Source organism: Drosophila ficusphila, unplaced genomic scaffold (genome assembly GCF_018152265.1).
Source record: "Drosophila ficusphila isolate 14025-0441.05 unplaced genomic scaffold, ASM1815226v1 contig_723, whole genome shotgun sequence".
Taxonomy (NCBI): Eukaryota; Metazoa; Arthropoda; class Insecta; order Diptera; family Drosophilidae; genus Drosophila; species Drosophila ficusphila.
Genome location: NW_025064662.1, coordinates 252,401 through 276,245, shown reverse-complemented (window position 1 = coordinate 276,245; position 23,845 = coordinate 252,401). Strand labels below are relative to the sequence as shown.

The 23,845-nt window shown below is 39.3% G+C and overlaps 4 protein-coding genes across 8 annotated transcripts; all 4 read left to right on the top strand.

Annotated features, from left to right (window-relative positions):
- The first annotated feature begins 306 nt into the window (after nucleotides 1-306).
- Nucleotides 307-2,940, top strand: LOC108089128 (heart- and neural crest derivatives-expressed protein 2). Its single transcript, XM_017187243.2, has 4 exons — nucleotides 307-492; nucleotides 696-892; nucleotides 1,051-1,206; nucleotides 2,787-2,940. Exons 1-4 carry the CDS (start codon nucleotides 402-404, stop codon nucleotides 2,865-2,867), a joined length of 525 nt encoding a protein of 174 aa, XP_017042732.1. The 5' UTR covers nucleotides 307-401; the 3' UTR covers nucleotides 2,868-2,940.
- A 695-nt stretch (nucleotides 2,941-3,635) lies between these two features.
- LOC108089158 (E3 ubiquitin-protein ligase Ufd4) lies at nucleotides 3,636-14,131 on the top strand. Its single transcript, XM_017187282.2, has 8 exons — nucleotides 3,636-3,782; nucleotides 4,783-4,819; nucleotides 5,522-5,661; nucleotides 5,726-7,445; nucleotides 7,517-7,748; nucleotides 7,816-8,034; nucleotides 8,142-13,731; nucleotides 13,792-14,131. Exons 3-8 carry the CDS (start codon nucleotides 5,522-5,524, stop codon nucleotides 14,072-14,074), a joined length of 8,184 nt encoding a protein of 2,727 aa, XP_017042771.1. The 5' UTR covers nucleotides 3,636-3,782; nucleotides 4,783-4,819; the 3' UTR covers nucleotides 14,075-14,131.
- Nucleotides 14,132-15,264: 1,133 nt separating this feature from the next.
- LOC108089119 lies at nucleotides 15,265-17,266 on the top strand. Its single transcript, XM_017187233.2, has 6 exons — nucleotides 15,265-15,750; nucleotides 16,050-16,317; nucleotides 16,573-16,626; nucleotides 16,697-16,750; nucleotides 16,827-16,871; nucleotides 16,958-17,266. The coding sequence occupies exons 1-6, from the start codon at nucleotides 15,304-15,306 to the stop codon at nucleotides 17,074-17,076; spliced, it is 987 nt and encodes a 328-aa protein (XP_017042722.2). The 5' UTR covers nucleotides 15,265-15,303; the 3' UTR covers nucleotides 17,077-17,266.
- A 355-nt stretch (nucleotides 17,267-17,621) lies between these two features.
- On the top strand, nucleotides 17,622-23,818 carry LOC108089168 (lysine-specific demethylase 6A). 5 transcript variants are annotated; one of them, XM_017187302.2, is made up of 15 exons: nucleotides 17,622-17,771; nucleotides 17,824-18,158; nucleotides 18,450-18,561; nucleotides 20,041-20,216; nucleotides 20,331-20,459; nucleotides 20,537-20,762; nucleotides 20,822-21,002; nucleotides 21,067-21,324; nucleotides 21,391-21,532; nucleotides 21,611-22,317; nucleotides 22,390-22,514; nucleotides 22,583-23,002; nucleotides 23,095-23,304; nucleotides 23,365-23,491; nucleotides 23,556-23,818. In XM_017187302.2, exons 1-15 carry the CDS (start codon nucleotides 17,722-17,724, stop codon nucleotides 23,748-23,750), a joined length of 3,393 nt encoding a protein of 1,130 aa, XP_017042791.2. In that variant the 5' UTR covers nucleotides 17,622-17,721; the 3' UTR covers nucleotides 23,751-23,818. The 5 variants fall into 5 exon arrangements, with proteins under 5 accessions (XP_017042791.2, XP_017042789.2, XP_017042788.2 ...); XM_017187300.2 differs by having other exon boundaries at nucleotides 22,375-22,514; XM_017187299.2 differs by having other exon boundaries at nucleotides 21,064-21,324; nucleotides 22,375-22,514.
- Nucleotides 23,819-23,845: the final 27 nt, after the last annotated feature.

The window sequence follows — 23,845 nt, the reverse complement described above, 5'->3', positions numbered from 1 at the left end:
ATATGTAAGCAAATATGAAGTGAAAAGTGTTTTTTAAATAACAGAACACAGGTCGAAAAGAAAGACTGAACAAAAATGACAGAAAAGCAGAGCACCCGACCATGGATGGCAGGTTATATCCCGGATTTATATAGCGAAACATACAAACAAACATTCATTCATACAAATATTGAAGTGCTCACTATTGGTCGAGGGAGATAATACAAAAGAGCGGCGTTTGCCATTGGTGGATTTTGGGGGAGGATACCCAGATGCTGGAATACATCGCTTCATAATTGAATATCTGAATCAGATTTTCAGTTCCTTTCCAGACAGCAAAGACGAGTTTTAATTTTATACTGTCTTCGAAAATGTAGAAGCTTAAACGGCGTTTTTTCCAAGTTATATAATCTAAAATAAAAATGTTTAAAAACTCGGAGGCCTTAGGGCGTGAATATTCAACAATGTTTTACAGCTCAGTATACAATGGGTCAAATGTGTTTGATATAAAACGTAAATCCTTTACTAAATATTGTATTCTGTGCGAGTGAATAATTTTATTTTTTTAAATTAAAAATGTGCTTCATTAATTTTATTTAGGACAACTGTTGCGATATACTAATCCGAAATTGTTCTAAGATTTTCTTGTTATGTCTTTTGTGTTTATTGGTTTGAGTTGTTTAAAGATAACTAAATATATTTGCAAATTCTTTCAGACTCTGAAAGTCAAGTTCAACAACAGATATATAATACAAATCACATAAGCTATGTACCAACTTCAAATACTCGAATTGTTAAGAAACGAAACACAGCTAACAAAAAGGAAAGGAGGCGCACGCAAAGCATAAACAACGCGTTTTCTTACCTTCGAGAAAAAATTCCCAATGTTCCCACAGATACTAAATTATCAAAGGTAATATCACCGACGCAGACTGTTTTTAATATACAACAAAGAATTTTTAAGTTTGCAAATGAAAGAATGAAGTTATTTCCTATACTTTTCGTGTTCTTAATATTTTGAAATATTTCTCAAGTTTTAAAGAATATCTGTATGTTTGGTTTACTCAACAGATAAAAACATTGAAGTTGGCCATTTTATACATAAACTACTTAGTTAATGTTCTTGAAGGAGATCAGGACCCAAAAGGCGGATTTCGAGCAGAACTAAAGCCAGTCAGCCGAAAAATTTGTAGTGAAAAGAAGAACTGCATAAAGTCAGAAATTCAAGTAAGAAAACCCATTAACAAAAACCTGAAAGGACAATTTAAATATCTGTACAATTTATTTAAAACATACAATTTAACACTGCAAAACCAAGACATTCCTTCCGACGCTTTTGCACTTATGTATTTGCTCTAACAATTGCAAAGATCCGACGGAATAAACTTACTTATTTTAAAAGGGAAACAACTTTCTGTCATAACTTTAATATACTAGCAAAAGAGACTTTTGTTAAAATTATCTTACTGCATTTTTTTCTAAACGAAAATACAGATTATAAGATTTTTCCCCCTTTGGGGGCGTATTGTTTGTTATTTCTAATCAAGTTATGATGACCATAAAACTTTTTCTTCGAGTCTCTGTGCTTTTTAATGTACTGATCTCTTTACTTTGAAATTGTATGTTGATGGTACCAGAGATATTTACTCTCCGCCGTCAGTACTTTGTTTCTGCACTGGGGTAGATATCACAATTGTTTGTTTATTAAAAGAAATAAAAGCACTTGACTATATAAAAGAACAATTTTAGTTTTGAGTTGAAAGAAAGGGGAAGTTTCCTTTGTAATCCGCAAGTGTATTTTCCTAATGGAATCGCAGGGTCATGTTTAGCTTCAAATATATAGAATCGAAATGGTAGACCAGTGACCGCTTGTAAGTTGTATTTATTATGCAATTTAGGAAGTGATAAACCGCAGACACATGCAGGCGTAATTGAGAATCCATGCTACCCGACCGTGGCAACAATAAAAGAGGGGGTGATAGATTGAAACATTAACTTAATTGGGCAATCTGGCAGTAGATACGGAATGTAAGATACAAGTGCCCAAGTGCCTTTTCGAAAGAAAAAAAGTATAATCCATTAAGGGATGGATAAATAAAGTGCTTTGCGAGTGCACTTTTGTGGGAAATATTGAATCATGAATGTTCAAATATCAAACAGCTCAGGATTAATATTATTTTGACTTGACCTGATGACACTTAACTCTTAGAACATAGATACCAAATTTTTTTATATAAAATTCTTTCCCAATGCCAGATTTTTGTGGATGTAGTCTTAAGTCGTGCCACAATTAGAACTGAATTACATTTCCAAATAAAATAGTGAAGTGTTTCCATAGTGCTTCCGCGCACGTGTTATCTTTTTGTTTACTTCCTAATTGTCTATTTGTGGGTACAAGTTGTATACAAAAAAGAAACTTAGATCTCTATAAACAAAAAGAAACTGCTAAACACCATCCAGTACATAGCAATTGAACTACATATTTTAAGATAACGTTAATGTTTTAAAAGATGTACACTTTATTTTAAAACATATTTTTGAATCCTGTCAAATTATAGATGGTACCTGTTATAAAAAAAATTATAAAAATGGGAGAACCTAAACTTTTAAACAAACTTTAAAATTTATGCTAAATTGTTACAGGCTTTTACCAATTTTTAAAAAGTTGTTTCTTAAAACACAGATTTTATTGTTAAATTTCATGAGTTCAACTAGCAAGTCCAAAGTTTTTCAAATCGGAAACTCGTAAAACCTACCTGGAATAAATATCTACAACTAAACTAATACAAGCCATGTACGTTTTTCAGAATGTCTCCATGTCAACTAAGGGTCGTACAGGCTGGCCACAAGATGTTTGGGCATCGGAACTTATTCCAGAACATAATTAGACTTCAGCAATAATTTTAATTTATACTTATTTACAATAAGAAATCGAAATAATAAATATGAAATACATATAAACGAAAATAATAATTTCTTGGGGCTGTTATTATATTTTTGTCAAATAAACGGTGAGTCAACATAAATTTATTTATAAGATCTTTTACTTAAAGAGCATAAGGATTTACTCGCGCTGTATTTGAATTGAATACGAATTCAACCGTAGGGATCAGGTTTAATTCTGATAATATTTATCAGTGTTTTATCAGTGATAATATTTATTTATATATATTTTATTTTTATAACAACAAAGATTTCCAAATAAAACGAAGTATGTAAGCAGTAAACCAGATATTAAGGGAACAAAAAGCATGTGTAAATAAAGTAAATTCAACAGGTCTAATGTGAGGTCTGAAACTATTGGAATGTAAACAAAACTCAAAAAAAAAAATAAGCAGACGCATATGTTTTGCAAAACAAGAAGTTTGTTAAAATTTAATTTATTTTTTTATGTTCGACTAACATATATGTGTATTAAATATTCCTCAAGTGTAAAACTTCGATAGGGAAATTTTTGGTAACGAAAAATATCTCACGTGAGTTACAAACAATTCCAACGATACAATACTCACTTTACAGCTGACATGTTTGGAAAACAAATATTATTTGTTAACAAATTTCGATATATCGATAGGCCGAACGCTTGCTGTTCGAATACCCCTTATTTATTCCACGATTGTTTTAGGTCGATAAGTCGTTCCGTTTATCGCAATTTGTTCATCTCTATAATCAATTTTCGAGCTGCTGGATATTTGTGTGAATAAAAATAGTGTGGTGTATTGAGTAATTTTTAAAAAGCTTTAGAGAGCAGCTTTAAAAGAGATTGCAAATAGAAGCAACATATTCAATATAATGCAAATAAGGTATATCAACTAAGTTCAATAACTATTTCGTTGAAATTTGTGTATTCATATACAGATGTATTCTTAAACAGACACGACACAAATGTTAATAAATAATGGACAATTACATTACGTACATATGTTTTAGTGTACCTATATGTGTTGTGAAATGTGTACATGCTTTGGCGAAGACAATGGTTATTACAACTGCGTTTTTATGTAACTCTAAAGTAGTTTGACTTTAGAAAAGAAAGGTCTTCAAATTATACATACACAACTGGAATTTCGTTGAGGGCGAAAAAGAGTGAAGTGTCATCATTCTTTAATTGAGAACTGGTACATTTCTTGGACAGAAAATAAATGTATAAAAGCACTGCACTTTCCACTTTTTTATTTCCCTTTGAGTATTTTAATGAAACAAGCTGTTTACTGAAATCATAAGAAAAATAAAATTGAGTGAGAAAGTAAAAAAAATTACATACATACACATGTGCATTCGTAGGTACCAATGTGTGTTTATATTAACTGTATTGTTGTTTCTTTTTCTTAATTAGGTTTTTACTTGTCCTTATCTTGAATAAAAACAATCTATATAACAACATTATGACTTGACAAAATTTACGACACTGTAGACAAATTTTCATGAGTTCAGATGGTACAACGCCATTTCCCTCCAACTATCTCTTTGTGTGCCATGTGTGCACTAGGCAATTCAGGTTACTTAAAAAGGAATTATGTATACGTTATCCAATTGGAAACCCCAATATTGCCCTAAATCTCTGTAAGAACCATGAAATGTATTCATATTGAAAAACTTCTGATTTCATTTTTCATGAGTAAATTTCATACAGTAAATTTATCAATGGCAAGAACATTAACTTGACCAAGCTGGTACCAAGTTATGAAATTGCATGCCAACAGCAAAATGCCTAGCAACAAAGGAAACCATTATATGGGCAATAAGCTAAAGTATTTCTTATTATCTTTACTTACATATACATTTTTTATATCTTTTTTCCAGTTTTGGCTAAAACGCTTAAAAAAATTTTCGATTAGCGGTAAGTATATATTGTTATTTTTAATAAGTAAATATAGATTATAAAATAAGTAATTTGTTGATTAAAGTGAACCGGTATCCAATATAGAAGAATAGTTTTCGTTTGCGGTTTAGATTTATAAAATAAGTTGGAAAAATCGCATAGTAAGACAACAAAAAAACTTTTTTTTTTTTTATCAATAATTGTCATTTAAATGAAGGACGACTAAAATTTTATAATGCAGCTGCCCTAGGTTAGTCATAACAAGCTGTAAAAAGCTTATCGAATGAGTAATAAATAAACCCATTTATCACGGTGAGGAAAATATGTTTGCTATTGCGTAAAAATGTTTCTATGCATTTGGCAGAAATCATGGATTAAATGTGACTTGTCGATTTTCACAAGATTGCTTTTGATTAATGACTTTAAAAGTTACATCTAAAATTTTCAAAATTTGAAAACACTGTCCATATGTAAAATTTAACACTTTCCGCTTGTAAATGCTTTTAGTAATTACCTACTTTAGTCAGTTAAGGGGCGTTGCAGCAATTTCTTTGTAGAAATTCTGTCCTCTGAATTTGGATTGGTAAGGCACGAAAGAAATCCATTAGGCCGGCTCTATATTGCGTGCTTGTTGATTTGTGTTTTAGTTGTCAATATATTACATGTATAATAGTCACAACTTTAAAGTCAATATTCCAAATTTTGTTGTTTACTTTACAGATGGGCGATGTGGACCCCGAGACGCTGTTGGAATGGTTGTCCATGGGACAAGGAGATGAGCGGGACATGCAACTGATCGCACTGGAGCAGCTATGTATGCTGCTCCTGATGTCTGATAATGTAGATCGTTGCTTCGAAAGGTATTTTAAGATGTCACTATCTGTTTTCCTCTTAAGTAACCTTTTTGCTTTTCGTACCTTTAAGTTGTCCTCCTCGAACATTTTTGCCGGCGCTGTGTAAGATATTCCTGGATGAACTTGCACCTGAAAATGTACTCGAAGTTACTGCGCGAGCAATCACCTACTACCTGGATGTTTCGGCCGAGTGCACCAGGCGTATCGTTTCGATTGATGGAGCCATTAAGGCCATTTGCAACCATCTTGTGGTTGCCGACTTGTCATCGCGCACATCTCGCGATCTGGCCGAGCAATGTATCAAAGTGCTCGAGCTGATTTGCACCCGCGAGGCGGGTGCCGTCTTCGAGGGTGGCGGCCTCAACTGTGTGCTGTCCTTTATTCGGGACTGCGGCTCGCAGGTTCACAAGGACACCCTGCACTCGGCCATGTCTGTGGTCTCCCGGCTCTGCACCAAAGTGGAGCCCAACACGCCGTGCATTCAGAACTGCGTTGAGAGTCTCAGTACGCTGCTCCAACACGAGGACCCCATGGTGTCCGATGGCGCTCTGAAGTGCTTTGCCTCCGTGGCAGACCGATTTACGCGCAAGTGGGTGGACCCAGCCCCTCTAGCTGAGTACGGCTTGACGACGGAGCTGTTGAAGCGCCTCAAGAGCGTTGGAGGCAACACCCACTCTTCCCTTTCTGCGGCTGGAGCCCAGCCGACCAGCTCCAATGCACCCGCTGCTGCCACAAACTCGGATGCCCTCAATGAGAACGTGGCGGGAACTACAACCATTTCCAACAGCACCAAAGTGAAGGCATCCGATGCTGCCGCATCCCCGCAGTCGATATCCACTACGATTTCCCTGTTGTCCACACTCTGCCGCGGATCTCCCTCCATCACCCATGACATTCTGCGATCCCAGCTGGCCGACGCTCTCGAACGAGCACTGCAGGGCGATGAGCGATGCGTGCTGGACTGCATGCGATTTGCAGATCTATTGCTGCTGCTTTTGTTTGAGGGGCGGCAAGCCTTAAACCGAGGCAGTAACAACCCGAATCAGGGCCAACTAGCGCCACGACCCAGACGCAACAACACGAACACAGATCGCACGCATCGCCAGCTCATCGATTGCATTCGATCGAAGGACTCGGAGGCTCTCCGCGAGGCCATCGAATCCGGCGGCATAGACGTCAACTGTATGGATGATGTGGGTCAGACTCTTCTTAACTGGGCCTCAGCTTTTGGCACCTTGGAGATGGTCGAGTATTTGTGTGAGAAGGGCGCCGATGTCAACAAGGGCCAACGGAGCTCTTCCCTGCATTATGCCGCTTGTTTCGGACGCCCGGCCATTGCGAAAATCTTGCTCAAATTCGGAGCCTATCCGGATCTGCGAGATGAGGATGGAAAAACACCGCTGGATAAAGCACGCGAAAGGCTGGACGACGGACATCGCGAAGTGGCAGCCATTCTGCAGTCTCCCGGGGAGTGGATGTCTCCCGATCACTCGCTCCTGAACAAGGATGGCAAAAAGTACACCCTGATGGAGCCACGGGGAGATCCGGAAATGGCGCCCATTTACCTAAAGGTTCTTCTGCCCATATTCTGTCGGACCTTCTTAGGCTCCATGCTGGGAAGTGTGCGACGGGCCAGTTTGGCATTGATAAAGAAGATCGTACAATATGCGTACCCAACGGTGCTCCAAAGTCTAAGCGAAAGCAGTTTCAGCGAAGATGCAGCTTCAACATCGGGCCAAAACGGTGGAAACCTACTAATCGAGGTCGTCGCCAGTGTCCTAGACAACGAGGTAAATAATTATTTTAAATTTTTGCTTTTTTTTAACACTCAAATAACTTTTGTATTATAAATTCGTTTCAGGATGACGACGACGGTCATTTAATTGTTTTGAACATTATTGAGGAAATTATGTGTAAAACACAAGAGGAGTTTCTTGATCATTTTGCAAGACTCGGAGTGTTTGCAAAGGTCCAAGCCCTGATGGACAATGATGCAGAAGAATTGTATGTGCAATTATCTGGAAACACTGAAGAACCAGCAGCAGCGCAAAGATCTTCGACAAGCGTTGTGGTCACACCAAGATCAACTTCAGGTTAGTTTATGATTTTGATTCAAAAGAAACGTGTTCTTATGTACTTTATCTCCAAATTCCGAATTAGATGATCCCATGGAGGACGCAAAGGAAATATTGCAAGGAAAGCCGTATCATTGGCGGGAGTGGAGCATTTGCAGGGGACGAGACTGCTTGTACGTGTGGTCAGATTCAGTGGCTCTGGAGCTTTCCAACGGCTCCAACGGATGGTTCCGTTTTATAATAGACGGCAAACTGGCAACGATGTACTCGAGTGGAAGCCCAGAAAACGGAAATGATAGTTCTGGTAAGCTAAAAATATATATTATTGCGTTAAATAAACTATATAAATAATGATAAAATTTATAACAGTGATTTGTAACAAATATATAATATAATGTTTCTTCTTTTCAGAAAATCGTGGAGAGTTTTTAGAGAAACTGATGCGTGCGCGTTCCTGCGTAATCCCAGGAGTTGTTTCGCAACCCATTTTGCCCACTGCGAGTGCCCTTCGACTGGTTGTTGGAAACTGGGTCCTGCAATCGCATAAAACAAATCAACTGCAAATTCACAACACCGAGGGCCATCAAGTAACTGTGCTGCAGGATGACTTGCCTGGCTTCATTTTTGAAAGCAACCGAGGAACGAAGCATACCTTCACGGCAGAAACTGTCCTGGGTCCCGATTTCGCCTCCGGTTGGTCGACTGCTAAGAAGAAGCGCAACAAGTCCAAGACAGAAGGTCAGAAGTTCCAAGTTCGAAACTTGTCCCGGGAAATCTACAACAAATACTTCAAATCGGCGCAAACAATTCCTCGAGGAGCCGTAGCTATACTTACGGACATAGTGAAGCAGATTGAGGTCTCCTTCGAGGAGCAGCACATGGCACCGAATGGAAATTGGGAAACCACCTTGACGGACGCCCTAATGAAGCTATCGCAACTCATCCACGAAGATGGCGTTGTGAGTGCCTATGAGATGCACTCGTCGGGATTGGTGCAAGCGTTGGTGGCTGTTTTGTCGGTCAACCATTGGGAAAACAATTCACCGCGCTGCAAGCGAAACAAAATGCAAAAACAACGAGTTTCCGTATTCAGGAAATGCATACTTGAGGATAACGTAGAGTCTGCAACGAACAAGCCGAGAACAAAGAGTACTGCAAGTATTCTAATTCAGAAGCTTGTGTCTGTTTTGGAAAGCACAGAGAAGCTGCCGGTCTACTTGTACGACACTCCGTGCACCGGTTACAGCCTACAAATCCTGCAGAAACGACTTCGCTTCCGATTGGAGCGTGCGGAATGCGAGAGCACCTTGTTCGATCGATCGGGCCGAACTTTAAAAATGGAACCCCTATCCACAATTGGCCAACTCTCCAAGTATCTACTAAAGATGGTAGCAAAACAATGGTACGATCTCGACCGGTCAACGTACTTTTATCTGAAGAAAATACGGGAGCAAAGAACCGGCACCGTGTTTACGCACTCATTCGATTTCGATGAGGAGGGTTTGCTGTTCTACATTGGCTCCAATGCAAAGACATGCGATTGGGTCAACCCGGCACAGTATGGACTTGTGCAGGTGACAAGTTCGGAGGGAAAGACCTTGCCCTATGGCAAACTGGAGGATATCCTATCTCGCGACAGCATCTCACTCAATTGTCACACTAAGGACAACAAGAAGGCCTGGTTCGCCATCGACTTGGGCGTCTACATTATCCCAACTGCTTATACACTGCGTCATGCTCGCGGATACGGAAGGTCCGCTCTGCGAAACTGGCTTCTGCAGGGATCGAAGGATGGCCTGAGCTGGACAACTCTAAGCTCCCATGTCGATGACAAGAGCCTCGTTGAGCCCGGCAGCACAGCCACTTGGCCCATTACGTGCGCCGCAGATGACTCCCTGCGATATCGCCACATCAGAATTCAGCAAAATGGTCGCAATGCCTCTGGCCAGACCCATTACTTGAGCTTGAGTGGATTCGAGATCTACGGTCGTGTGGTGGGAGTGGCCGACGATATTGGAAAGAGCGTCAAGGAGGCTGAGGCAAAAATAAGACGCGAGAGGCGACAGATTCGGGCTCAACTGAAGCACATGACCACAGGAGCTCGGGTAGTCAGAGGCGTTGACTGGCGCTGGGAGGATCAGGATGGATGTGCCGAGGGCACAATTACTGGCGAAACACACAACGGCTGGATCGATGTTAAGTGGGATCACGGCGTACGCAATTCCTATCGCATGGGAGCCGAGGGAAAGTACGATTTGAAGTTGGCCGATTGCGAGTATCTCTCCGTCTTCGAGGGAAATCAGTCCATGGGCACGGTTAATTCGGCTGCGAAGATCAATGATAAGTCCAATACACTCACCTCACGCAAATCGAGTTCGACTCCGTCGCTGCCCGAAGCCACCGAGAAGAATCAAAACGCCGAAGGCGCCTCCAATCAAACCGTTTCGGCGGACAATTTGGCCTGGAAACAGGCGGTCGAGACGATTGCAGAGAACGTGTTTGCTTCGGCAAAGACTCAGATAATCTCCAACCAACTTGCTATGAATACATCTTCCTCCCGGGAAGTTCGAGCCAAGCACAAGGAGTCGGGCACCAACCAAATGCATAAGGACAACATTAGTGGACCGTCGCCGTTGAGTCGAGAGTTGGAGCACATTTCGGACTTGTCGGCCATCAATAACTCCATGCCTGCGATTAACTCAAGTATTGTTTCCGACCTGGCCACCATTTCGGAGAACTTGTCCCTAGCTGAACTGTCCAAAGAAAATATATGCAGCGTCCTTTCGCCTCCATACAAACCAGCTGAGAACGTTGCTGCGAGTCAGAGCACCAGCCTGCCGGACGTCCAGAGTTCGTCGCCGCGCGAGAGTGATATCAAAAACATATCCAACATTGAGGAGAACAACAAGATGAACGCTAACAACTCGGTGAACAAGATATCGAAGGACCTGCTCGTAAATCTCCGAACATCGAACATTGCTGGCTGTCAGCCAGTCACCCAACTTTCGACAGAGGCCCTCGAGATGATCGACAAAATGCGTGACGGCGTGGATATGATACGCAACAACTCCAACAATATCCTCTCTACCGACACTTTCCCAATGCCCTGCACAAATGCGGCAGTCGGTACTAAGAAGACCCCGAAGGCTCAGGCGCTGATAAATCCAGAGAACGCAAATCAAAAACAACAAATCATCGTTGCAAACGAAGAATTTCCCAGCAAGAGTTCAAAGAAACCCAGTGTAACGTTGAAGCCAGCCCAGCAGCCCAACGCCGTGCTGTCAATTGTGGACATCAAGGACCAGCAAATTGCATCCGAAAGCGTGTCAGTGCCCAGCCAGATGAGTATCAGTGTTCCTAATCTGACGACAACTTCGGCCTCAGAGGTTCCCTCGACCTCCGAGGTGGCCACCCACACGGGTTTGCTCGAGACATTTGCGGCAATCGCTCGTCGCCGTACCTCCCAGGGTACTAATATCCAGGATAATCAGATCATAAACGCGGATGTGAATGTCAACGAGCACGGCGACCAGAACGCATCTGGGTCATTCCTCGGCCACTCGGTGACCAGTTTGGTCAAGCTGGCATTGTCGAGCAACTTCCACTCTGGACTGCTGAGCACCGCCCAAAGTTATCCAAGTTTATCGTCGAATAATAGCGAAAATATAGCTCCATCGAACCCCACAAACACTTCGGCCGGCCAGCAATCGGCGTCCACTATAAATCACACCCTAACAATGAGTCTAACATCCACATCGAGCGACAGCGAGCAGGTGTCCTTGGAGGACTTTTTGGAGAGCTGTCGAGCACCGGCTCTGCTGGGCGACTTGGACGATGAGGACGACATGGATGAGGACAACGATGAGGAGGAGAATGAAGACGAATACGAAGAAGTGGGCAACACTCTCCTGCAAGTAATGGTTTCCCGGAACCTGCTCACCTTTATGGATGACGAGGCACTGGAGAACAGGTTGGTGGGAGTGACTAAGCGAAAGTCCTGGGACGATGAATTCGTGCTGAAGAGGCAGTTTTCCGCGTTGATCCCTGCATTTGATCCGCGACCCGGCCGTACCAATGTTAATCAAACATCCGATTTGGAAATATCCCCCATTGGCGTTGAGTTGCCCAAACCCCAGCAGAGTGGACCGGAAACCATTGAGCAGCCGCTGCTCGGATTGAAATTGCGAGGTCCGGGAATTGGTGGCATTCCCGAAGTGGAAATCGACTTGAACAACACCGACTGGACCATTTTCCGAGCCGTACAGGAGTTGCTGCAATGCAGCCAGTTGAACAAGCTGGACAAGTTCCGTAAAATCTGGGAACCCACATACACAATTGTCTACCGGGAGGTGACGCCCGAGGCGCAGGAGAGCACCGGCTTGGAATCGGAAGACTTCCCCCAGACGCCGGATGTGTCGTCCAAGAGCGGTGCTTCAACTTTGTCGCCCAACTCGCCCATGCACATTGGATTCAACGTGGCCGACAACAACCTTTGTTCCGTCGACGATGTACTTGAGCTGCTCACCCAAATCAATGGTCTCAATCAATCTGAAATCGGTTCGGATGCTAAGGAACATGGTGTCGTTTTGGCGTTGTCCGAAGATCTCTTTATCAGCAAGAAGATAACCAACAAACTGCAACAGCAAATTCAGGATCCACTGGTGCTGGCAAGCAACGCCTTGCCGAACTGGTGCGAGAATCTGAACCAATCCTGCCCGTTCCTGTTTCCATTTGAAACCAGGCAGCTGTACTTCAACTGCACCTCGTTTGGCGCGTCTCGCAGCATTGTTTGTCTTCAGTCCCAGCGAGACGTGACCGTGGAGAGGCAGAGGATTCCCATCATGAGCCCGCGGCGGGATGACCACGAGTTCCGCATTGGACGCCTCAAGCACGAACGCGTTAAAGTACCACGAAACGAGGACCTGCTCAAGTGGGCAATGCAGGTTATGAAGACCCACTGCAATCGCAAGTCCGTGCTGGAGGTGGAGTTCTTGGACGAGGAGGGAACTGGCCTGGGACCCACCTTGGAGTTCTACGCCTTGGTGGCTGCTGAAATCCAGCGATCCGACCTCTGTATGTGGCTCTGCGACGATGACTTGGGCGAGGACACCGAAAACCAGTCGGAGAGTGCTGGAGCCAATTCGAAGCCAGTGGGCTACTACGTAAACCGCAGGGAGCACGGAATTTTCCCTGCCCCTCTGCCGCAAAATACCGAAATATGCGAGAAGGTTCTGAAATACTTCTGGTTCTTCGGCGTTTTTGTGGCGAAAGTATTGCAGGATATGCGACTAGTGGACATACCCCTGTCCACATCGTTTCTCCAGTTGCTTTGCCACAACAAAGTTCTATCACGTAATCTCCAAAAAGTAATTTCTGACCGGCGAAATGGCGATCTCTCCGTCGTGTCAGAAGAATCGGACATAGTGGAAACCTGCACTAAACTGCTACGAACTGATTGCAATAAGTCAAACGCATTCGGCGGAATTCTGTCATTGGAAAACCTTAAGGAAATAGATCCAACTCGATATCAATTCCTGCAAGAAATGCAAAACCTGTTAATGCGAAAGCAGTCAATTGAGTTTGACGATACTTTAAGCGCTGAGAAGAAACAGGAGCTAATCGATGAGCTTAAGCTGCGCACCCAAAATGGCTTGGAAGTTTCCCTTGAAGACTTGGCGCTTACGTTCACGTATCTGCCGAGTTCATCGGTCTATGGATACACCCAGGCGGAACTGCTGCCAAACGGGTCGTCTGTGAATGTCACTATCAACAACCTGGAGGCATATTGCGAACTGCTGATGAACTTCATCCTGCAGGACGGAATCGCTCAGCAAATGAAGGCTTTCAGCGACGGATTCAACGAAGTGTTCCCCCTAAAAAAGTTAGCCGCCTTTACTCCCTCTGAGGCCCGAATGATGATTTGTGGCGAGCAGTTCCCGCATTGGAGCCGAGAAGACATTATTTCATACACTGAGCCAAAGCTTGGCTACAACAAAGACAGGTACGTTTTTTTTTTTTATAGAAATTTCTTCATTATTAATAACGCGATATACCTTTTTAGTCCCGGATTCCAACGCTTTGTTAACGTTTTGTTAAGCATGTCGGGAGACGAGAGGAAGGCCTTCCTTCAATTCACAACTGGCTGTAGCAGCCTGCCCCCGGGAGGACTTGCCAACCTACATCCACGACTGACAGTCGTGCGAAAGGTAGACGCTGGCGTTGGAAGCTATCCATCCGTGAACACCTGCGTTCACTACTTAAAGCTTCCAGACTACCCAACTGAAGAGATCATGAAAGAGCGCTTGTTAACAGCAACAAAAGAAAAGGGGTTTCATTTAAATTAAACAATTTATTGTACTCGATATTCAAGTTAATAAAATTTGAACCTTTTGTTATTTAAAGCCTACTGTTTTATAACACAATAAGCGAATCTGTAAATATTTAAACTGTTTCAAATTCAATCTTTATATGTATATTAGCTTAGTTTTATTGAATAGATATACCTAATACCTAAAGTCCGAGCTTTTGTTTCACAATTCAATTTAGCCAGTAAAATGGTAACTAACAAAACCAATCATTTTTATTTTAATTTTTTCATGGAGCTTTTTCGGGATTTGTTGTCTACAAAAATCAAACTGAAGTGAGAAAAGATAATTTAAAAACCATTTGGACCCTTAAACGATTAGGCCTGGTGCAGGGTATGTCCCATTTGGAACATCAGCTTATCTTTTTTCTTGCCTAAAACGAATTCGCCATTTATCTATTTTTTTGAATGGACCAGTTCATTCAAATCCATAAATTACCGGATTACTGCTGCTCAGTCAGCAGCGTTTGTTTACAAACAAATCGTAATCCATGCAAATAGAAAAGTACAAAAATGTGGGACTTGACATAGTAATGTTTTCGAGTTCTCAGCAAATAAAAAATAATTTTGTACGATTTAAATTTTTTTAAAATTTGTCTTCGTTTGACAAAAATTAATTAATTAAATTTTTTACCATTTTATTACTTATTGTTTGTTATAAACATGAGCGGTAGAAAAAATAACCCGGTTAGAGTCTCGTAACATTATTTCCTTTATCAAAGAGATTTAAATATAATAAGAGTATAAATAAAAAGCGCCATTTTTTAAATTTGAAGTGTGTTATTGATTCTCTACTAATTTGTAGCCTTTTTTATTGCAAAGAATTTTAATGTTTAGTGAGCTGCCCTCGTAAATTTTTCATTCATTTTATAAGGCACGGTAGACAGTAAGCACATGTTTAAAAAGCGGTTAAAGTTTGACTGTCTCTGAGGTAATGATTATCATTGCGAGATTAACGCCTATGATGCTTTTCACTACTTTTTAAGTTTCAATTATTTAAATAACGGGTTATCTCAAGGCCCGTTTATATTATGTTTTCTATAGCCAAATAAAAAACCTGGGAACGCAGGTTTTACTGTACTTGTATAAATTATATTAAGAGATAAGCTATATCTCCGCTGTGCATCTGGGGTTGCTTACTATCTTAATCTTGTAAAGGGAAGCCGTGAAGACAGTCAAGGTTTTCCTGCCGACGAGTCAAGAGAAATTATGATTTCGGTAGCTCTAATTATATTGTGTCTTTTTCCGTGCGTGCAAAATGAGTTTTTGCGTCCGTCTTACCAAGTTTTACTGCAAAGGAGGACAGACTTGGGTGGTTTAACTGATGGCCACTGCTACGGAAATATTCTTCAGAGCCGTCTTGTTTTGACAGCGGCATCGTGTTTATTGAGTAACAATTCAAATAACCAAGCTGTATTAAGTGGCCCAGAAGAATTAGCTGTGTCCTTTAAAGGAAGAGACTTGCAGGAATGGATATACTTTGTTGATAGCATTGACGTTTTTCCTAAATTTAATGTGTCATCTTTTGAAAATGATATTGCGATTCTAAGTTTAAGTACACAACTTCCCCTTTCCGAGCGAAATGATATTGAATGGGTTTTAGTTGGAGACTATGATCTTACGGATTTACCTTTGGAAGTCGGCGTAGATTCATATGTAAGTACTGGCTGTTTTAATGAATACGATTAAATAAGACGCTGCAAATAAAAAATCACCTTTCTTACCCTTTTTAACCAATAATTTTGCATGTACATATATAGTATACTTTTATAACAGTTAAATATCAACATCTCCAACCTTTTTTGAGGCAAAGATAACAATTCGCGTGTGCGAAAAAATGCAAATATACATTGCGCAATCAAATAGACAATCTTAATTTGAACAACTCGTAGTTAAGTTCTTTTTTATGTTATGTTTAAACGTTTAAAACTGCTTTAATAATATTTTTTCCACAGGTTTGGAAAAATCCTTACGGAGAAAACGTATACCCTGGCTATGGCGTTATTCATGAAAGTAATCTAGTTGGAATAATTTCCTTAGGACTCCCATCGAAAAACATACGCGAATCTAATCTTGAAAATGGAATAACAAATAGATTTCTGCAAATAAACCCTTATTTAAGTTGGATCTATGGAATCTTACAGAATGCAGAGACTGCCGACATAAATAACAATAGCTACAGTGCATCTCTACCTTATCGTCAAAGAAAAAGCGCAGAGATAGGTAATTCAAATAAACAGTATTTATTAATTTTATTATTGTCAAAATAGTTTATCTCAAAGGGATCAAGAAAACAAATACATAGTTTCCGAGAAACGTACCTTTGTTTTTCCATAGAACTGATAAGAACTGCACATATCCTCTTTTAACCGGAACTTTAACGTCTTACAAATATACGTATTTGCCGTTCTACTAATCTGTTTACATAAAAGACATTATTAATATATAAATATACCTATCTGTAAATTTTTATTTAAGTAAACGAATACATTGAACCTGACGCAGGATATTTTCAAGGCACAGCCAATCCCTGTAAGTGCTTTCCTTAAACCTAGCGTGTTTAAAAAACTTAATTGAGAATATTTCCGATCTTGTCTTACAGCTATTGATGTTATAGAAACTGACCCAGAAGATGAAACAAATATTGAGGAAACCTGTAAGAACCAGAAAAGATTTCTACCTAACAACCAATTGTACATGAAGCTTTATCATGTTTATTTTATTTATTTCAGATACTGAAAACGTTTTAGTGGATTTAATAAACGAGGCGGACCAATGTATGAAATATTTAGACTTACTTTAAAGTTGATATTGTGAATAATTTAGTATTAATACTAATGCAAATGTTGTTCTTTATTTTCAGCTAATGAAAACATTGAAAGTGAGACAGGATATCTAACAAACGCAGCGAATATAGACAAAAAGAATTCTTTGTGGATTTTAATATTCATAATTATACAAGCTAAATTATATATTTACTGAAATATTTTGATCTTATGTTATCCATACTAATATAGATTTATATTTTATCCTATAAATTTATATTTTGTCTTATTCAAATTCAAAATTTTGTTGCTGTTACAAAACACTTCCAAACACATAAATTTTGAACGCCAACTGTATTATATTTAAATATTTAAATATGTTGAATAAAATGTATCGATAGTCACCATTTACTGCTTTAAAATTTATTTTACCCAGTTTTGTAGCAAACCTAAAAATCTCTATAACAGTATTTCTCTAAGTGTGGGTCGCGACCCACTGGTGGGTCGCGGGTAGATTTTTGGTGGGTACGAATTGCCATATAGATCTTGCAATTTTTTGTGTAGGTGGGTCGCTGTCCCGACAAGTTTGGGAAACACTGCTCTATAACATTCTGGTCTGGCCGAATACTTGTACATTGAGGTCGTGCAAACATCCCAACCAATCTCAGGGTCGCAGTGTAAAAACGGTATTGGAAGTATTCGTGACACGTCGTAAATTTTTAAGCCTTTCCCATCTCTAAACATTTTTTGGTGCTGTACCATCACTAAAATAAAAATATAAATAAAAAAGATTTTAAAAACTACGCTGTATTTTTGTCAACACTTCTGATTATTGGAAGTTTTGAGAACAGTTGCCTCAAAAATGGGTCAAATATCATTTGAAGATGATTGCCTGGTCCGCGAGCTGGATAGGTAAGTTAATTGTTGGCCGGCCAAACCTTATTTAATAATATTTACATTTTAGTCGATACTACGGCTTTTTGGACTTGTCCAGTCCAAAAAACGCGGATTTAAGGACTCTGGTTCAACAGACTATAACGAATCTACAAAATTACATTGCCAATGGGAAAGTTCAAGAAACGCAGAGCACATGCGATAATAAAAATGCTATACAAAAGTATGAGTCCTCAAATGTAGCAGGTGAACATATGGAAAACAATTCTTCACAAAATAATGAAGACATCAAGCCGTTCGTTAAAGAAACTAACGACAAGGATGAAAAAACCCATGACGAACAATACGTTAATGCTCTTTGTAAACTTGGTCACCTGCATCTACTTCTCGGTGAATACTCTGAAGGTAAATATGCAGACGCGGTCTTTGGAAACAATTTGATAAAGTCTTCTATTTTGACCATCCCGCAAGAGTTATATTAAACTTATAACCATATATTTATAACCAACAATTATTGAATAGCTCCGCTAGACTGCTTCCGTGGATGAGAAGCTTTGAAAGAAATGCTGCCGGTCGACCCGACTTATATAATATTTGCAAACCAAATAGTTTCTATTGTTAAATCTTCTTTTTTTTTTAATTGGGGATATACAAGCAAATTTTTGATATATTGTAAACTTTATATACGTTTTGCAGCTTTATCCGCATATCAAAAGTATTTACGATTCCGAGAAAGTAACTACTGGACAAACCATGCATTTATTTATGGAATTGGTGTCGCCTATTTTAAACTTCGGTGCTTTAAATGGTAAGTGTATTTAAAAAATTTTTACAAATTTTTTAGTTTTACAAAGAAGAAATACCTGGTCTATATAAAAACTTAGTAGTAGTTGGAAAAACTATTGTTTCCTATCAAGCATATACACAAAAAATAATTTTTGAGTTAAAAAATGAATTAATCAGTGTCATGCATAATCGTTTATCATTTTTAGTTGAAATAAAACTAAACTTCAAGGTACTTTGACCGGTTTTTGATGATGTACCAAATATTTAAAATATTAAAATAAAATAAAAAAAAAAAAATCATGAAAAATTAAAAATAAATAAATTGTTATTGATTTGGCTGATTTATAAAAGTCGTCACAAGGCAAGTGGAGACTATTTGATTTGTGACCTGAGCCATTCGATAACTATATATCGATACAATCGATGCAAATATGGTTGGGTTTTTATGATTTTGATTTTTTCGTTCGTTCTCTCTATCGAGATTTTCACATCTCTATTGTATTGATATTAAATTGTTTACCAAATAGATTCTACACGAAACAACACTGCCACTTATATTATATATTTGTAAATTGTTCACAACGAAATAAAATTAAGACTGGAATATTTTCTAAAAAAAAAAAAAGTGCGTTTATTGGTTAGTTCTGGATTCCAGTATGAACTTTGTTGCAATTAAGAATATTAAATGGATGCCGTAAACAAAAAATTTTCAAATAATATTGTTAACATAACAAACTAGTTAAACAAACTCGAACCGAAATATATTTTCTTAAAACTTTCCTATATATTTTGTATCGTTTTGATAGAAGTACATATATTCTCATTACATGTATGTACATTGTGCGTGTGTATGTACAAAATGCATTGAATTGCCCCCCTTTAAGGTCGTTTTGTGAATTTCGGGGTTAAAATGTGTTCTTTGTTAAATTACAAATATGTAGAATGCTAACGTTCAGGTAGACGTCGTCTGGCTCAAATAATCAATAAAACAGCCTCAGTAAAATTGTGAGAAAGAAAATGCCTGCCTCTTTTTTTTAAGTGCACAGACATGTCTGCAATCGGCTGCAAGTTCTTTTGTTATTTACGAACACAATCTTTATACATCAGTGCCAGTTTATCATCTAAAAACTTTTAACTAGCATTTTAACACTAATGGTTCATGTTCTATTTAAATAAACTGTGTTACATGAGTTAGTCTACACATACGTATGTATGAATGTGTGTACGTGACTAAATGCATATGAGTATGTATGTACTTATGTAAACACCGCTCACTGTAAACAAATTTGCTTGCATTATCATTTTAAATGTAAAAATGTAAGACTAAAATAAAAAAAATAGTTATACTATTTTTTATATGAAAATCGGTTGGCTGTTGTTTATTGGGAAATACGTTATTGCAATTTCTACTTTCGAATGTTGCTTGTTTTGATCTCCCGAAATATTTTATATCAAACAAATGTGACTTCTGTTTTAACGATGAATTGATTGTTTTTTTCAGGGCCATCAAATCATTTCAGGAGCTTTTATACTTAAGTCCCAACTTTGCATGTGCAAATGAAGTTCATTTGCGATTAGGTCTTATGCTAAAACATTGCGGGGAATTCCAAATTGCCCTGAAACATTTGCAATTGGCGCTGCTTTACACATATCCTTCGACCTTTTCAGAACTTCAGGGTAAGTTGTTTTTTTAATGTCTAAAATCATTATTTAATCAAGATCCAAGCAAAACATCAGAAGCCACCGTAAGAAAACATTTAAACTTGGTAATCGTTATTCCCTTTTTTCTAGTAAAATTTCAAATCGCGCACTTGTATGAAGTTCAAAACAAGCATAAGGCGGCCAAGGACGGCTATGAATTTCTTTTAAATGAAAAAAACATCTCATTAGAACTTAAAGCAGATGTTTATAGACAGTTAGGTAAGTTACACTTATGAGGTCATTAAATCATAATCATATATGTACAAAATATTTAAAACTTTTAATTATTTGATTAGGATGGATGTACCATTGCGTAGAATGCCTAGGCGAAAAAAAGGAACGTGAAGCTAACGCATTAAACTTTCTACAAAAATCAATTGAAGCTGATCCAAAGAGTGGACAATCATTATACTTACTGGGAAGGTGTTATGCCGGAATTAATAAAGTTCACGATGCCTTCCTAGCATACCGCAACTCGGTGGAAAAGAGTGAGGGGAATGCAGATACTTGGTGTTCGATCGGGTAAAGAACGGCATAAATGCTTTCTTATTCCGCTATTTTCTAACAACAAACATTTGAAGCGTTTTATATCAACAACAAAATCAACCGACGGATGCCCTTCAAGCTTACATATGTGCTGTGCAATTGGATAAAGACCATAAAGCCGCGTGGACCAATCTGGGAATACTTTATGAGAGCTGTGGTCAATTACGAGATGCCTATGCTTGCTATTTAAATGCAACCAAACAAATATCATTCCAGGTAAGCTTACTATTCTTCGAATAATTAATTTCCTAACTTTAACATTTAATTTTTCTTTAAGAAGTCTTCATTATTTCGAAGAAAACAAGCAATACGCATGAAAAAGGACACAATCGGACTGTCGAAAGGTTTGTCTCAGAGAATATCGTTTTTAGAGGGCCAGCTCAGCCAAGCACCATTGCCAAGTATTACATCGAAACGCCGCCAACTGTGTTCAATTGAAGAAGCTTGGAATCTGCCAATATCATTAGAAATGAACTCTCGCCAACAACAAACAGCGCAGATGCTACCAAGACAAATTTCAAAACAAAGTCCAATACAGGTAAGTTCAAAACAATAACCTTTTTAATATTCAAATTTGTTCTAAAAAAGTTTGTTTCTTTTAAAGGGCCCTCCGCCACCTTATCCGCACAGCCAACTCAGCCAAAGCCCAATACCTGCGAAACGTATTAAGGAAGATGGCTCAAGCCAGCAAGAAATAATTCAAAACAATGTTCAACTATCTTCACAACTGCATCCAAACCTAATAAGTAGGTGTACAATCCAATGGCCTTTCTTTGTTTATCTTATTATTTTTTTTTTTTTTTTTTTTGCTGTATGCAAAATAGACATTTCAGATTCTTTAAACCAACGCAATTTCAACGCCATGCCGGAAGGTAACAAGACTTCGGAACAGAGTGTTGTAGACACTTTTGATGACATCTCGAATGATATTTATAAACAAAGTGAAACTATTAAACTTGAACGCTTAAGCCATGATGCGTTGAGTAACAGTGAAGACTCACGGCACAATGATTATAATGGAGGTGGCGCCTCCGAATTGTCGACCACGTTCAAAATACAAATGGACTCAAAACAGTTGATGGCAGCTGTAAAGCTGCTGCCGATCGACGAACCGCCTGTTCACTGCACTGTGCTGCAAGTGAATGCGCCCCCGCCATCTCCGCCCGATTGCCCACCGCAGAAACTCACGAGGGATCAGCTGCTGCCTCCCACTCCCTCGGTTCATTTAGAAAATAAGAAGAACGCGTTCAGCCCCCAGTTGCAGGAGTTTTGCCTGAAACACCCGATTGCCGTTGTACGCGGTTTGGCGGGCGCCCTAAAACTAGATCTCGGTCTCTTTTCGACCAAAACGCTGGTGGAAGCCAATCCCGATCATAGTGTTGAGGTGCGGACGCAGGTCCATCAGTCGCCCGATGAAAATTGGGACACTTCGCAGGGCAAGCGAGTTTGGGCCTGTATTTCCCATCGGTCTCACACCACAATAGCCAAATATGCCCAATATCAGGCATCAAGTTTTCAAGACAGCCTTAAGGTAATGCTTTTTGGGTAGTCCCTGATCAATATGTATACATTTTACTTTATCGTGTAGCTTATTTTACCGCAGGATGAAAGTGACAAGGTCTTTCCGGGCTCACAGGTGATGTCGGACTCGGACTCAAAGGACTCGGTTTCAAATTCGAATATTAATTTAAAGCGTAAGAAACACAAAATAAACAGCAAAATGTTAAGGTAAGTGAAACTAAATGTTTGCATAGTAATCTAGTTCTGATAAATTTATTTACACCGACTTTTTGTAGATTCGGAACCAACGTTGACCTCTCCGATGAAAAGAAATGGAAGCCACAATTAACAGAGCTACAAAAACTGCCAGCTTTTGCACGAGTTATTTCCGCTGCCAATATGCTTTCTCACGTGGGCCACGTTATTTTGGGCATGAACACCGTTCAGCTTTATATGAAAGTGCCCGGAAGTAGGACGCCTGGCCATCAAGAGAACAATAACTTCTGCTCAATCAATATCAATATCGGTCCAGGGGACTGTGAATGGTTTGCCGTCCCAGATGCCTACTGGGGCGGAGTGCACAACCTGTGTGAGAAGAACAACATCAGCTATCTACACGGTTCGTGGTGGCCAGTCCTGGAGGATTTATACAAAGAGAATATTCCAGTGTACAGGTTTATTCAAAAACCCGGCGACTTGGTTTGGGTGAATGCTGGGTAAGATATTAGAATTTTTTATATTTCTAAATAGAAACTTGCAACCCTTTCCCCTCCTTTTTATTTATTTATTTATGCTAATCCTTTTTTAGATGCGTACACTGGGTGCAGTCGGTAGGATGGTGCAACAATATTGCGTGGAACGTCGGTCCATTGACTGCCCGTCAGTATTCTCTTGCCATCGAGCGATACGAGTGGAATAAAGTGCAAGCATTCAAAAGCATTGTTCCAATGGTTCATTTAAGTTGGAACCTTGCTAGAAATATTAAAGTATCCGATACCAAACTTTTCGAACTGATCAAGTGAGTACATAACAATAATGTATAGTCCTTTGGAATGTTATATGTTTTTGCATCTTTTAGGATGTGTTTATTGCAAACATTAAAAAATGTGTTGCATATACAAGAGTATGTTAAATCGAAAGGCGTGGAGATACGTTTTAATGGCCGCGGAAAGAATGAGGCCTCCCGCTATTGCGGACAATGCGAGGTAAAAAGCTTATATTTAACATGTATAATGAAAACATACATAATTTGTGGCCTGTTTTTTGCAGGTTGAGGTATTTAATGTGCTCTTTATTAAGGAGCAAGAAAAACGACATGTTGTTCACTGCCTATCGTGCGCCCTGAAACTGTCTCCGTCGCTCCAGGGGATTGTTTGCCTGGAAGAGTATCATTTGTCGGAGCTGCAGCGCGTGTACGATTCGTTCACTTTACACAGAACCCAAGGACTAGCATACACTCAGTAGTTGTAATACAAGAAATCATTTTTAATAATGCAGATTTAATATATGTATATTTTACAACGTAAAACCTACGCTCTAGTGTTTTGATAGAACATAAC

Coding starts and splice junctions, on each gene's coding strand:
- LOC108089168 (XM_017187299.2), top strand. CDS start 17,722: ATGGGTCAAATATCATTTGAAGATGATTGCCTGGTCCGCGAGCTGGAT. Junction 18,562..20,040: donor AAACTTCGGTGCTTTAAATG/GTAAGTGTATTT, acceptor TGTTTTTTTCAG/GGCCATCAAATCATTTCAGG. Junction 20,460..20,536: donor AGATGTTTATAGACAGTTAG/GTAAGTTACACT, acceptor TTATTTGATTAG/GATGGATGTACCATTGCGTA.
- LOC108089158 (XM_017187282.2), top strand. CDS start 5,522: ATGGGCGATGTGGACCCCGAGACGCTGTTGGAATGGTTGTCCATGGGA. Junction 5,662..5,725: donor GTAGATCGTTGCTTCGAAAG/GTATTTTAAGAT, acceptor CGTACCTTTAAG/TTGTCCTCCTCGAACATTTT. Junction 7,446..7,516: donor CCAGTGTCCTAGACAACGAG/GTAAATAATTAT, acceptor AATTCGTTTCAG/GATGACGACGACGGTCATTT.
- LOC108089128 (XM_017187243.2), top strand. CDS start 402: ATGTTTAAAAACTCGGAGGCCTTAGGGCGTGAATATTCAACAATGTTT. Junction 493..695: donor AAATGTGTTTGATATAAAAC/GTAAATCCTTTA, acceptor AAATTCTTTCAG/ACTCTGAAAGTCAAGTTCAA. Junction 1,207..2,786: donor GCATAAAGTCAGAAATTCAA/GTAAGAAAACCC, acceptor TACGTTTTTCAG/AATGTCTCCATGTCAACTAA.
- LOC108089119 (XM_017187233.2), top strand. CDS start 15,304: ATGATTTCGGTAGCTCTAATTATATTGTGTCTTTTTCCGTGCGTGCAA. Junction 16,627..16,696: donor TCAAGGCACAGCCAATCCCT/GTAAGTGCTTTC, acceptor CTTGTCTTACAG/CTATTGATGTTATAGAAACT. Junction 16,872..16,957: donor AATAAACGAGGCGGACCAAT/GTATGAAATATT, acceptor CTTTATTTTCAG/CTAATGAAAACATTGAAAGT.